Source organism: Xyrauchen texanus, chromosome 11 (assembly GCF_025860055.1).
Source record: "Xyrauchen texanus isolate HMW12.3.18 chromosome 11, RBS_HiC_50CHRs, whole genome shotgun sequence".
NCBI lineage: Eukaryota > Metazoa > Chordata > Actinopteri > Cypriniformes > Catostomidae > Xyrauchen > Xyrauchen texanus.
The window spans coordinates 2,855,948-2,870,065 of NC_068286.1; the positions used below are offsets into that span (position 1 = coordinate 2,855,948).

Sequence of the window (14,118 nt, forward strand, 5' to 3'; positions counted from 1 at the left end):
GTTTCCTGAAATCACAATAACTATGTAGTATGTAGCCCCTCCGTCATTCAAACCACACTGATTCAACAATGTCGTTAATGATGTTACGCAGGGGCTGGACTAAACTTTTCTGCATAAATGTAATGGATGTCAAATTATAATAGCTTATTTACTTTGAAATCAGAAAGACTTTAATTGCAAGAATGCTATTTAAGAGAGGAAAATGGCGTCCGCCTGTACGTTGCGTTGTGCTACAACAATATGGTTTCTCCAGATCACTTGAGCACATACGCACTATTCATGAAGTGATATGAATGGCTCTTATGCGTTTACATGAACACATAACCCGTTTTTTCCACCGTTTATAATGCTGGATCAGGAGAAATTTCACAGACTGTGTCCAGTCCGTGCTCTTCAATGCCACACATTCATAAGATTTTATTGTTTGGATGTTCATGTCACTCCAGGCTCTTGTCTGAGACCTCTCACGCTCTTGTGAGCACGCACAACACAACCGTAAGGGGTCCAGACACCCACAGTGCAGCGACGTGGGTATTCTTATTCCCAAAGTGCTGAATCAAGCGCAGCATTAAGTACAGCTTTTGATAAGGGAACGACTCGGGTTACTTTGCTGTAACCCTTGTTCCCTGAAAAAGCGGAACGAGATGCTGCGCTTCATTGCCGCACTGAGGATGTCCCAGGACTGCTCTTCAGACAAAATACCTGACGATGCACCTGTGACGCATCTATTTATAGCCCCTGGTACTGGCGCATTCTGATGATGTCACCAACGGAGGCTATAAATTCTAGTCAATTTGATTGACGTGTTGCACACATATTCACAGCTGGTCACTCCTAAAAGACGTTCCCAAAGCGCTGAATCAAGCACAGCATCTCGTTCTGCTTTTTCAGGGAACAAGGGTTACAGCAAAGTAACCCGAGACGTTCCATGGCGTTGTTACATGACGTTTCTGAATGCTGCTGTCTGCAAGCAATTTTCCATTTTCCAAAAAAGTCCATGTAAATGGATTCAAAACTCTTGACAGAATTAAAAACATAGAATAAATGATGTGTAATGATACAGAAGCAGAGTGAAGTCAAATGACGTCGACACCACAATCATACAAGAAGCTATGCTTCTAACCACAGGTGGAGAACTTTGCGATGCCGTTTGTGAATATATATCAGACATAGATACATAGGCTCAACCAATGTGTACATTTTAGTCAGGGCTATCTGTTTGAACGGTTAATGGCGAATAGGGGAAATGTTCAGAGAAACCCTTTTGAAAATGCAGACATTACACACTTCACCTTTAAAAGCTTCAGAGTCATGTAAAGCAGAACAAACCACTATGCATTTGTTGTAGGTGTTGCTCTGGTGATGTCAGTCAGAATGGCTCCTCCTCTTCCTCTGATATTTCTGCTCATGATTCAGGGTGAGTCTCTACTGCATGCATTGATACATTCCTTTTTTCATTCATGGTGATGCATATTGTGCACTGCAGACAATTACTTTACATTTTCACTCGTCTCAGCTCTTAATTTGAGCTTCAACTATATAATATTAGATTATATTAGATTAGAGTAGATTAAATTAAAATTAAATTAAATTAGTTTAGATTAATGTAAAGCAGTCAATGGAAAGGAGGAGGCGAGAACGGGCTTTTCAATGTAAATAATAGTTTAATTTCAAACTCAAACAGAAGACAAACACACACACGACGGACATGTCCGTAAACGATCTCTCTCTCCCGCACAATCCTCCGCAGTCGGCCTTCATCCCTCTCGGAGGCTTGATTAGCCTGATAAGGGACCGGGTGTGTATAATCACAACCCGGCCCCGCCCTCTGCCCTGCCACACTCCTCCCTCGTTCTCTCAGGCAGGGGAGCCCCCGGCATGACGTACACCCCCCCCCCTTTCCCTGGGGAGGGGCGTGCCTTTTTGCCCCGTCTGCCGGCAGGTCATCCCAGTCTACCTGGACGAGGGAGGGGACAAGGGGAGGGAAACAGAAATAATTAAATAGGGGGGTACTTCCTGTAACATTGTAGTACCTCCCCCCCCAAAAAACACTGTAAAATTTAAATGAGAGGGAAAAGGTCAATGCAGAGTGGCAGTGAGAGACTGAGAGACTAAGAAAAAACACTTACGCGCCTCTCCGGGCGGATCAGAGGCAGTCCTCCAGCCCCTGGTGGACGGAACTCCCCGTCGCGTTCTCTGGGAACAGAAGGGGTCTCCCCGCCCCTGGCAGCGGTTCTCCCGCTCCAGCCGGTCGGCAGTGAGCCCCTCCCCACTCGCGGTCGTTGGTCTCAGACTCCACCACGTTTCAGCGGCTGGTAGGTGACTCCTCCGCCCCTGGCAGCGGCCCTGACCTCTCCAGGCAGTCGGTTATGAGCCCCTTCTCCCCTCGCATTCGGCGGCCGTCGTCCTCTTCCAGGCGGCCGGGCTCCTCGTCCCCCGGCAGATGGCCATGGCTGCTCCGTTGGGGTGAACAGTAGTGGCGAGAACTTTACTACGGTGTATCCCTCCTCCTTCCCGGGTTTCAGCACCAGTGTAAAGGGGTTCAATGGGAAGGAGGAGGCGAGAACCAGTTTGGCAATATAAATTATATTTTAATTGGTAAACTGAAACAAAAGACAAAACACACACATGACGGACATGTCCATTAATGATCTCTCTCTCCCGCACAATCCTCCGCAGTCGGCCTTCATCCCTCTCTGAGGCTTGATTAGCCTGATAAGGGACCGGGTGTGTATAATCACGACCCGGTCCCGCCCTCCGCCCTGCCACAATTAGATTAAATTAAATTAGTTTAGATTAGAGTAAATTAGAGCAGATTAGATCAGATTATAATCTTTTATTGCCACACAGCTGGGCTGGAAATTGTTGTAGGCTCAATGCAACATATAAGAAACAGTGTTTGAAGGTGCTGTGCACATTTGTGCAATACAGTACTGCATACGTTAAACAGTAAAATATCCCCCAATATATTACTATACGGTAAACACCATACAATATAGTATAAAAACAAACAAAAAACAATGCAATATAAACAAACTGTGATATAGTGCAGACAGATTATTGGTGGTGGACATTCAGTCAAATCTGATAGATTAGAAACTTCTGATGTGCTGAAGTATGTGGATGTATGTGGATCACACCATTTGTTAAGAGTGTTCTGGTCCTCAAAAGTGTTTTTTAAGCAGTCTGACATTCATTATAAAGAAGCTGTTCATTAGTCTGGATGTTTTTGTTGTCCATGATCTCAGGTGTCCACCTAAATAGAGCAGTTGAAACCAGATATGCGCTGGATGAGATGGTCCTTCATGATCTTATTAGCACGTGTGATGGTGCGTTGGATGTACAGTGATTCCACTGATGGGAGATCTTTGGTGCTTTGGTGACGATCCCTTCCAACTTTTTCTTGTTTAGGGATTCAGCGTTGCCATACCACACACACAGATGGATGAAGGCAGGACGCTTTCCATAATGGCGGGTATAAAAGCAGACTAGAAGATTCTGACTGAATCCAAATTACCCCAGTTGCCTGAGGAAGTTCAGTCTTTGATGTGCCTTTTAAATTAGATGCTCTGTGTTTAGTTTCCATTTGAAGGTGCTGCAGATGTGTGTGCCTAGGAATTTCAATGAGTCTGTAATGGTGATTTGTTGCTAACTGATGGTGATTGGGAGTTTGGTGTCATGTGAGCAGGGCTGGACTGGTAATCTGGCATACGGGCATTTTCCCAGTGGGCCGACGCACTTTGTGGCCAATCAGGGGCGGACTAGCCATCGGGAGAACCGAGCTGGCCAGTGGTTCAGTCGCAAAACGTGCAGAATGGGCCGCGACAAGCAAAAATGAGCTGCCGCATTATGCAAAACGGACCACGAAATGGCACCGATATGCAGAAAAGGACAGCGAACCCCCCACACGGCTAAAGCAATCCACTTGCTTTTTGTAGTTTGGGAGTTTGTCCGATAAACAGGCATGATTAAAGTCCCATGCAGCGATGATGAGAGAATCTGGTCTGGAATCTCACAGCAGTGTTATGGCAGAGTCCCGGACCGTCCGATCCAGCCAGGTATCTGTGGAGCAGATGGCTGAGCATTCTCTAAAGTCTTTCTTGGTTTGTAAGAGCAAGAAAAGTTTGTCGGCTTTGTTCTTGAGTGATCTAATATTCCTACAGTGCCAGTAGCGGAGGATTAAGGATCTTCTCCTGAACTTAGCTCAAACGTCTGTCTCCGCTTACTTACTGTGGCGGAGTAAAAATCAGATAAAAAAATTAAATAAAGTGTGACGTGGTGCTGAATCAGTTGATGAGCAGGAGAGCGAGATAACTGGGAGAGACGCCAGTTCGAGAGAGAGAGAAACACACATGGCTTGTTGAACGTGTTAATGTGGAGACCAAGCACGTGTGAAGGCTCATGCTATTCTCCGTAGCATCCACGCACAACTCACCACGTGCCCCACTGAGAGCGAGAAACACATTAGAGCAACCACAAGGAGGTTTACCCAACGTGATTCTAACACCACCCCCCCACCCCCCAGAGTCGCTGAGTCCTCACCGCTTCCATCCACTAGAGAAGCATCACCAGCCGTCTGCCTGGGGACGGAGGGGTCGCCGACGGCTGGAGGAACCGCGATCGTATGCTGAGAAGGGGAGGAGTGGTTCTGTCCGCCAGGGGCCGGAGGACTCGCTGCTGTCCACTGGGGAGGAGCGAGCTGGCATCCACCAGATGGCGGAGGACCGTGCGACAGTGTGTCCGGGAGCCGGCAACTAAGTTCTCTCTCTTGTCCCTCTCTCTCTCTCTCTCTGTGTCTCCACTCACCCTTTCCCTCTCCCCACGCCGCCCCTCGTCACTGCCCCAGGTTCACAGGAGGCAGGGTGGACCATCAGCTGACAGAATGGTCAGAGATGGGGGGGGGTTTGACTAGGAGGAGGGAGCACGGCTGACACTGAATCAGCTGATCAGTGGGAGAGCGAGATAAAGGGCAGCCAGAGATGCCAGTTTGGGGGACAGAGAGAGATGCACATGGCTACGTTTATGTTGGTTTTGTGTTGAGTTTAATCATTGAAATGTATGTTTACTGTTCAGACGGTTTCCATCTCCCCCTTGCCCATCCTTGAACTGTTACAATTACAATCAATTTTAATTAAAGGCCAACAAGAGACAGTTGGCAACTGACCAATTATGCATTTAAACTATCCTGCATGTGTCCAACTATACTGCATGGACTATACCCCAGCTTAGCTGGTGTAACCGGTGGCTCGCGTCGTGGAGACAGACACGAGACAACAGGCGGCAGTTTCACTGGGTTTACTGGTATACAAAACATACAAGAGCAGCGTCTGAGTAAATCGCCCTTATATTGCTCTATAAAACAAATGTGATGTACATATAATCAACATGTGCTTTCATTTCCACAAATATATGCCAAAGTCAAAAATATAACTTAATTAGGGTAAAATGATCAAAATAACCACACAGATAAGTAAAATAACATAATACACATAACTTGCAGTGAAGCTATTGACACAAACGCAACAATTAAAATAAAGATTAATTACGATTAACAGGAGCCACAAATAACTCACCTCTTCAGTGCATTAACAATGCCAAGAGGAAGAGACAAAACAGTAAATTGTGTAGGCTCATGATGACGTCACAGCAATTAAAGGGGAAAAAACGCTCATTCTTCAGGCAAGTATACCAGATATATATGAAAATAAACCATTTTGTGTGAATTATAATAAACAATACATATGTTTTAACAGTACACTTTCTGTCCCTGTTACACTGGGATATGTGAAAAATAAATAATTTCACCATGTATATGCAGAAATGTATGTATAATGTGTGACAATTGATCATTTTATTTTTAATTTTTTATACCATGGCTACTCAATGTCTAATCCTGGAAAGTTGTGCATCCTGTAGGTTTTATCTACATTCTTAATTAAACACATAACAACAAACTATTCAATGTGATAAGATTGCTGGAAAATTACAGGCAGGTGTGGTTGGAGAAACTGATGTTAATTTGAACATGCTGATTTTTCCCTCAGGGATTTACAGTCAAAATGAGAATGTGATTTACAACCTCCTAAACATCTGTGCACTAAAGGGGTCATCAGTGATTATGCCCTGCACTTACACGTACCCTCCTGGAGTTAAGATTGAGAAAGTGTTCTGGACCAAAACTGATGTTAGAAATGAATATAATGAGTTTCCAGATCTGTCTAATGACCCTGAATACAGTCAGAGGATTCAGTATCTGGGAGATAAACAGCAGAACTGCACCATCAGACTGAATGATGTGACACAGAAGGATTCACACAAGTACTATTTCAGATTCACAACTGATAATCCTAAAATAAAATGGATTGGTGCTCCTGGAGTGACTCTTAAAATCACAGGTAATGTATATAGGTAATAACTGTGTGTTTATGTGTCACCTATCCCTGTTTCTTTGAAATAAACTTCTGGGAAAGAAATCTTCATCCACAATATATCCAGATGTCAAGTGTTGTTGTTGTCAGATCTTCATGTGGAGTCTCCTGAGAGCGTGACAGAGGGAGATACAGTCAGTCTGACATGTAAAAGCACCTGTAATCTGTCTGACAGAACAACATTCATCTGGAGGAAAAACACACAGTCATTAACTGAGAGAAACAATAAACTCCTCCTGCAGTCAGTCAGAAGAGAGGATGCAGGCAGATATAGCTGTGCTGTACACGGACACAATCTCACATCACCTCATGTTGATCTCAATGTTAAATGTAAGTATATGTTGGTTTAGGATTGTAATTCATTCTGAGAGGTTTGGTAATTTACTGTAAAGAGAAAAGTCTCCTGCGTTGAAACCAGGAAGCAGTTGTGCATTCATAATAAGTGACGAGTGTAATTCGGAGGGTCTGTTTTCCCTCTAACATTACATGTTTAGTCCACTGGTTAGGTGTAGCTTTGGGGATTGGGTTAAGGGATAAAGTGTATAAAATATGAAATCTACTTTACTGTAACATATAATGTACAGCTAAAACAAACTCACTTTACAACTTGTTTTTGGCACCCCTCTGTGGATTTATACCTGGAAAATGGAGCTCACACATGTTCAAACACTTCCTGCTTCTGCCACTGGGGGCACTGCACGCATAACGATATTAGTTCTAGAAAACTCAACCTACTGTTTCCAAATTCACTGTGAAATCAATCTGATGGGTATTGCCAACCACATTACGATACGATACATGTCACAACTCAATATAATGCAATACATCCCAATATCGTAAAGGAATTGTGATTGAAACTGCACCAAGCGCAAGAGAAAGCGCCAGAGTTTGTGTTTTTTTAGGCGACCTGCTTCTTAATTATTGCACTGCTGGACATAATATGAATAACCAAATAGTTTCATAAAACTATCGATACAGGGATCTACAGAACTGTTACTGTTCACACTCTCAGTTATATAAATGAACTAGAATATGAAAACATAATAATAATTTTAACATGCTTAGGGCTACAGTTTACAAATTAAAGTGAGAAAAAACACAATTAAGTTGTCTAAACCGTGCTAGCGGACGTACATGGAACGTTATTTGAAACTACCTCTTCAAGAGTGCACCTATAGTTTAAAGACGTTCTTATTGTCCTTTTGTTTAGATTCACCCAAGACTGTCTCAGTGTCCATGAGTGGATCTGGTGAAATAGTTTTGGGTGATTCAGTGACTCTGACCTGCAGCAGTGATTCAAACCCACCTGTTCTGAACTACACCTGGTTTAAGGAGAATGAAAGTTCATCTGTTGGATCGGGACAGAGTTACAGTGCACTACAGAGTGGATTCTTCTACTGTGTGACTCAGAATCAACATGGATCTCAGAGATCAGCTGCTGTACAAGTCACTGTTAAAGGTGAGGGATAGTGTATCTCATAGACATAAAGGCTCTTTCTAAACTGATGTCAGTCTTTTTTAATCAGTTTTTGTTGTATTTTGTAGGAAGTGTGATGGTTATGTACATATCTATTGGAGCTGGATCTTGTGGAGCTGCAGTTGTCATCATGGTTTTGCTATTTTGGTAAGATGTGGGTGGTATAAATTATGAAGTAATCCCTAATAAAGCCTAATAATCCCTCAAGCTCCTTCAGAAACGTTTGATGCCCCCATCCTGACTGAAAGCGAAACAATCAAGGGGCACTCTGTCCTGAAGACTGATGGTGAAACAATCAACCTTGACTCCCGTAAACATACAAGTGCCCCAACACCAAAGATCACACTGTAGTACATGCCCTAATTTTGGAACTAAAAATAATGAATAAAATATCACTTAATTTGATGCTTCAAGATATTGGATATTTCCTGTAACCCTTACTTGTACCATGGTAACAATAGTTTCTTACAAAAATACCATAGTTATTACAGTTAATGCTGGATACAATTTTGGTAACTTTGTATTTGTAAAGGGATTAAAGGAAAGGAGGAGGCGAGAACCATCTTGACAATATAAATTATATTTAATTAAGAACTTAAACCTGAAGACACAAACACACACATATGTCGGACAGCTGTCCGTAAACGCTCTCTCTCTGTCGCACCACCGTCCGCAGTCGGCCTTTATCCCTCTCGGAGGCTTGATTAGCCTGATAAGGGACCGGGTGTGTAGAATCACGACCCGGTGCACCCTCCACCCTGTCACATTCCTCCCTCATTCTCTCAGGACGGGGAGCTCCCGGCATGATGTACACCCCCCCCTCTCTCTTTCCCTGGGAGAGGGCGTGCCATATGCCCCGTCTGCCGGCAGGTCATCCCTGACTTCCTGAATCTGGGAGGGGAGAGGGGGAGGGAAACAATAATGAGTAAAATTGGGGGCACTCCCTGCAACAGTGCAGTACCCCCAACCAAAAAAACACTGTCAAATTTAAAAGAGAGGGAAAAGGCCAATGTGGAGCGGCAGTGGGAGAGAGAGGAGAGAGAGAGAGAAAAAAACACTTATTGCCGGTTCTCTGATATGCCGTAGCCTGGTCATTGGCCACTCCTCCACTCTCTAACGGCGACAGCCACACCTCCTCAAGTGGATCGGATGCAGTCCTCCAGCCCCTGGCAGACGGAATGCCCTGTCACGTTCTCGGGGAACAGGAGGGGTCTCCCCCACCCCTGGCAGCAGAGCCCTGACCGCTCCAGGCGGTCGGCTAGGAGCCACTTCTCCCCTCGCAGTCAGCGACTGTCTGATCGCTCTCAGGTGGCTGGGCACCTCCGTCCCCCAGCAGATGGCCACAGCTGCTCCGTTGGTGTGGATGCAGTGGTGAGGACTCTACCACGGCACATCCCTCCTCCTTCCCGTATTTCGTCACCAGTGTAAAGTAATTAAGGGAAAGGAGGAGGTGAGAACCGGCTTGACAATATAAATTATATTTAATTAAGAACTTAAACAAAAGACACAAACACACACATATGTCGGACAGCTGCCCATAAACGCTCTCTCTCTCTCTGTCGCACCACCGTCCGCAGACGGCCTTTATCCTTTATCCCTTTCTTTATGTAGAATCACCTCTGCCCTGTCACAGTATTACACTGCGTTACTGTAAATATGTATTTTATTGTCAAAACTGTACCACATTGTCATTGTCAATAACATGTTAATGTTCCACACGGTTACAATAAATTATATTTTCATTAACAATCTGTTTTCAAGGACAATCATGTGGATGAAAAAGAGACATACTTCACCAGAGTCTCAGGTGAGATGAGAAAAATAAAAAAATTTGATGGTCAGGTAACTAGTTACAAAAAGACTGCAAGTCTGAATTGAGATGAGAAATGAACTTGTTAGTTGTATTGTTAATTTTAGCTTATTTATTTCTTCATTCTGTTTCTTTCTTCATGACAAAGACTGTTCATCCCAGCCCTCGTAATAAATGTTGTGATGTTGAATTGAGCGATTCTGTGTATGGGAATGTAACGGTAAGTGTTTTAGCTAAAGATTTCCACAAAAATGCTATTTTTTAAGTACACAAAAGTGACGCAACAGCTGTTTAGGGAATTTTCCCATCTTCTGAAACATGTTTTCTTCTTCTTCTCTCTCCTTCATAAAGACTGACCATCACTGCTCTAGTGATCCTCCTGTGTATGAGAATTTTACAGTAAGCATCAGAACTCCTTTAATGCCAAATGACCATGTGGAGCTTTTTTTAAATAGTGTATTATTGCATTTAATTTTTCTTTCTTGCTTGTTTTCTTTCTCTCTGCCTTATTCAGTTGGACAAATAGATGCTATAATGATGAAACGAGGAATGAGATGTGTAGATGTGTGGGAGGAGCCATGGATGATTGACAGGAGTGTCATGATTATGTGTTAATGAGGTTTATTTTATTAAAGGATTGAGGAAAATGTGAATGAATGGAGAAATAAAATGTTCATATGTTAGCAATATACATTCTACTTTACTTTTATGCTTTGTTTAATTTACTTCATTATGTTTAATGATGTTTTTGTACCTTAAGCTTCATTTTTACTGATATGATGTTTTCTCCTAAAAGACTAAATAAAGATTTTTTTTAATCTAAGATTTTTTTTACAGCCTTCTGTTATTCATAACCTCAGTTAAAACTGCAAACATTCAAGAAATGTATTACCAGCATAAAAAAGTAAAATGAATTGAATCATGTCAACTCTGTTACTCATCCCACTGATTATGAAACAATGAAGCGCCTTCTAGTGGCTGAATTGAGAACTGCTTGGCCTTGATGAGAAAATGGAACACAGGATGTACTCCAAAAAACTTCACATTGAAAAACTGGTCAAGTAGCCCGATGGGGACACCAGCACACAAGTATCCAAAACATAATGCAAACCGTTGACCAGCAATGCTCTCTGGTGTTTCTCCCCTTCTTCCTGGGTGTGATGTCACCATTCAGCATCTCTCAATCTCTAATCTCTCTATGGGACCGGGTGTGTAGGATCACGTCCCGGCCCGGCCCTCCGCCCTGCCACATTCCTACCTCGTTCTCTCAGGCTGGGGAGCCCCCGGCATTACGTACACCCCCCCTCTTTCCCTGGGGGAGGGTGTGCCCTAAGCCCCGTCTGCCGGCAGGTCATCCCCATCTACCTGGACGAGGGAGGGGACAAGGGGAGGGAAACAGAAATAATAAAAAATGGGGGTACTTCCTGTAACAGTGTAGTACCCCCCAAAAAACACTGTAAAATTTAAAAGAGAGGGAAAAGGCCAACGCAGAGCAGCAGTGGGAGAGAGAGATGAAAAAAAAAAAAAAAAAAACTTACTCGCCAGTTCTCTGATATGCCATAGCTTGTTCCTCGGCTACTCCTCCACCCTCTAATGGACGATAGCCGCGTCTCCCTGGGCGGATCGGAGGTAGTCCTCCAGCCCCTGGCGGACGGAATGCTCCACCACGTTCTCGGGGAACTGAAGGGGTCTCCCCAACCCCTGGCAGCAGTTAACCCGCTCCATGCAGTCAGTCTCTGAGCCCCTCCCTGCTCGCGGTCGGCGGTCTCAGACCCCGGCGCGTTTAAGCATCTGGAAGGGGATTCCTCCACCCCAGTGTAAAGCAGTTCAATGGAAAGGAGGAGGCGAGAACCGGCTTCACAAGATAAAAAAAAGTTTAATAATAAACTTAAAACAAAGGACACAAACACACACACGACGGACATGTTCGTAAAATCTCTCTCTCCCGCACAATTTTCTGCAGTTGGCCTTTATCCCTCTCGGAGGTTTGATTAGCCTAATACGGGACCGGGTGTGTAGGATCACGACCCGGCCCTGCCCTCCGCCCTGCCACAGCATTATATCAGCCTATTAGCCACAATGCTCTCAGAATATTGGCATCAACATTGGACATTAAACATATCGGTCGACCACTAATAAATATACAGAGCAAAAATGTAACATCATATCACCACGCATAGACACATACATTAAATTTAAACCAGTTGCTCAGGAAAGTGACTCAGTGTTTCGAAACTCTGGAAACACTGCCCACTAGAAATGGAGGAAGCAAAACACCCACAGATACTGCTATATTTAGCTATTTATGGGTGTCTAATGTTACAGTGTTTATAAATAATGGACTTGAATTTACGGACAATATGTAGGTCCTCTTGAGAATTATGATTTTTGATATTTAATTTTCATGGAAAATATGCATTATTATTAGTGCCGTTTGTAGATTAAACACTATATGTACTCTCTATATACTTATTTCCTTTCCAAATGCATTCATTTCCTTCTTTGGAAAAAACAACACAATAGAACAAAACGATATATCAATAATAATCCAGTGTTCAGAACTTATTGTGTCTGATTTACGGTTTTTATAAATGCCAAGACATAAAGTTCAACACACTCTGTGCGTGTTGTCCATTTGTGAGTGATAGGACTCACAATTATTATTATTATATCAGGAAATGACGGCATTCTCGCTATAAATTGTGGTCATTGCTCAGAGACTCTTAGTCTTCCTTATTTCTCCACATGTGTCATTTGGTTACAGCTGAGAAGAAGCCCTGGTGCACGGTAAGATTATTCTGTTTTTGTCATCATTTGTAATGTTACATTTGAAATCTTCGTTCTGGTATTCTGCGTTCAGTGTATAATGTTGATGATGCAGCTAGGAGAGATCATCTCAATAAGGTCTCAAACTGTGCTCAGATTTGCCAGAATATCAATCCGCAATCATCTCGAGAGCTCAATATACAGACACATTTTTTTTTTATATTTTTATAGCAAGCCATGGCACAAAGAAAAAATACATAACTGCAAGGTAGAAATGACATAGGAAAGCCATATTTAGCTGTTTTTCTTATCTTTTTAACATACAGTTGAAAAACCAACAGGTGTGCAAGACAAACAAGTTATACACTGAAACATTCAAATTATTACAAATGTACACAAGTAGAAAATAAATAAATAAAACCAATAATAATAAAAAAAAATAAATAAATAAATTAAAAAAATATATAATTAATAAATAAATAAATAAATAACAATTAAGAGGGGGGGTAGTGATCCATCAATCAGAAGGTAGTGAAGAGAGAGACTTAAAAAAGGACAAAAAGGGCTGCCATTTACTATAAAACTCGCTGGAAGCACCTCTCAAAGAATATTTAATCTTTTCTAATTTCAAAAAGAACATAACATCACTTAGCCATTGGGCGCTGGAAGGGGCTTTTGTAGATTTCCATCGGAGAAGAAGCTGTCGTCTCGCCAATAGAGATGTGAAAGCAAGGATGTCTAATTGTTTCAACGTGAATCTATTGTAATCCTCTGGGCAACCGAATATGGCAATATGGGGAGAGATAGTTACGTTCATCCTAAATACCTCAGAAATAGTGTCAATGTATCTTTGCCAGAAGGAGAAAACTAATGGACAAGAAAAAAACATATGAGTCAGATTGCAGGGAGAGATATGGCATTTGTCACAACTGTCGGTGACAGCGGGAAAAATGTGTGACAGGCGTGCCTTGGAGAAATGAATCCTATATAAGACTTTGAACTGTATCAAAGTTAAACGGGCACAGGTTGAGCTGGAGTGAATTTTGTTGAGTGCAACATCCCACCAAGAGTCGCGCAATTCCAACCCAAGTTCACCCTCCCATGCAGCCCTAATTTTAGTGGTGAATGCGGTGTCATGATTCAGGAGTTTGTTATAAATATCTGAAATGAAAGATTTCTGAGGGGGGTCCGGAGAGAGAAACTCTTCCCACAATTGAGGTGAGGGTAATGAGGGAAAGGTTGGGAACAAGGATTTGGCACAGTGTCTGATTTGGAAATAACGGAAGAGATGAGACGGGGGGAGTTGAAACACACTTGATAAATCTGCAAAACTACGGAAAATACCATCTTTATAGAAATCTTTAAAAGTTTTCGGGCCTTTTTCATACCATATGGAAAATGCGGGATCAGACAGTGCAGGCTGAAATAAATGGTTTTTTAGTAAAGGGGCTGAGATAGATGGAGAAGTGCATTTAAGAAACCTTTTAAGTTGGAACCATATTTTAAGAGTGGAATTTACTACTGGGTTATCTGTAAAGCCAGCGATGTTGGTAGGGATAGAAGAGGTGAGCAAAGCAGACAGAGAGGGTGAACCGCATGATTGTAGCTCTAACTGGCACCATGGAGGATGTACAGAT

The 14,118-nt window shown here is 42.8% G+C and overlaps 2 protein-coding genes across 2 annotated transcripts in view; both read left to right on the top strand.

Moving 5' to 3' along the window:
- The window catches only part of LOC127652008 (B-cell receptor CD22-like), a 20,081-nt gene extending 12,025 nt beyond the window's left edge, over window positions 1–8,056 (top strand). Inside the window, exons 3-7 of the mRNA XM_052138071.1 lie at window positions 1,349–1,417; window positions 6,045–6,395; window positions 6,519–6,758; window positions 7,639–7,887; window positions 7,974–8,056. Coding sequence (XP_051994031.1) covers window positions 1,349–1,417; window positions 6,045–6,395; window positions 6,519–6,758; window positions 7,639–7,887; window positions 7,974–8,056 — 992 coding nt within the window. The remainder of the gene's footprint in view (window positions 1–1,348; window positions 1,418–6,044; window positions 6,396–6,518; window positions 6,759–7,638; window positions 7,888–7,973) is intronic.
- A 4,411-nt stretch (window positions 8,057–12,467) lies between these two features.
- The window catches only part of LOC127651530 (B-cell receptor CD22-like), a 44,943-nt gene continuing 43,292 nt past the window's right edge, over window positions 12,468–14,118 (top strand). The window contains exon 1 of the mRNA XM_052137408.1: window positions 12,468–12,502. The gene's annotated coding sequence lies outside the window, so the exon portion shown is untranslated. The remainder of the gene's footprint in view (window positions 12,503–14,118) is intronic.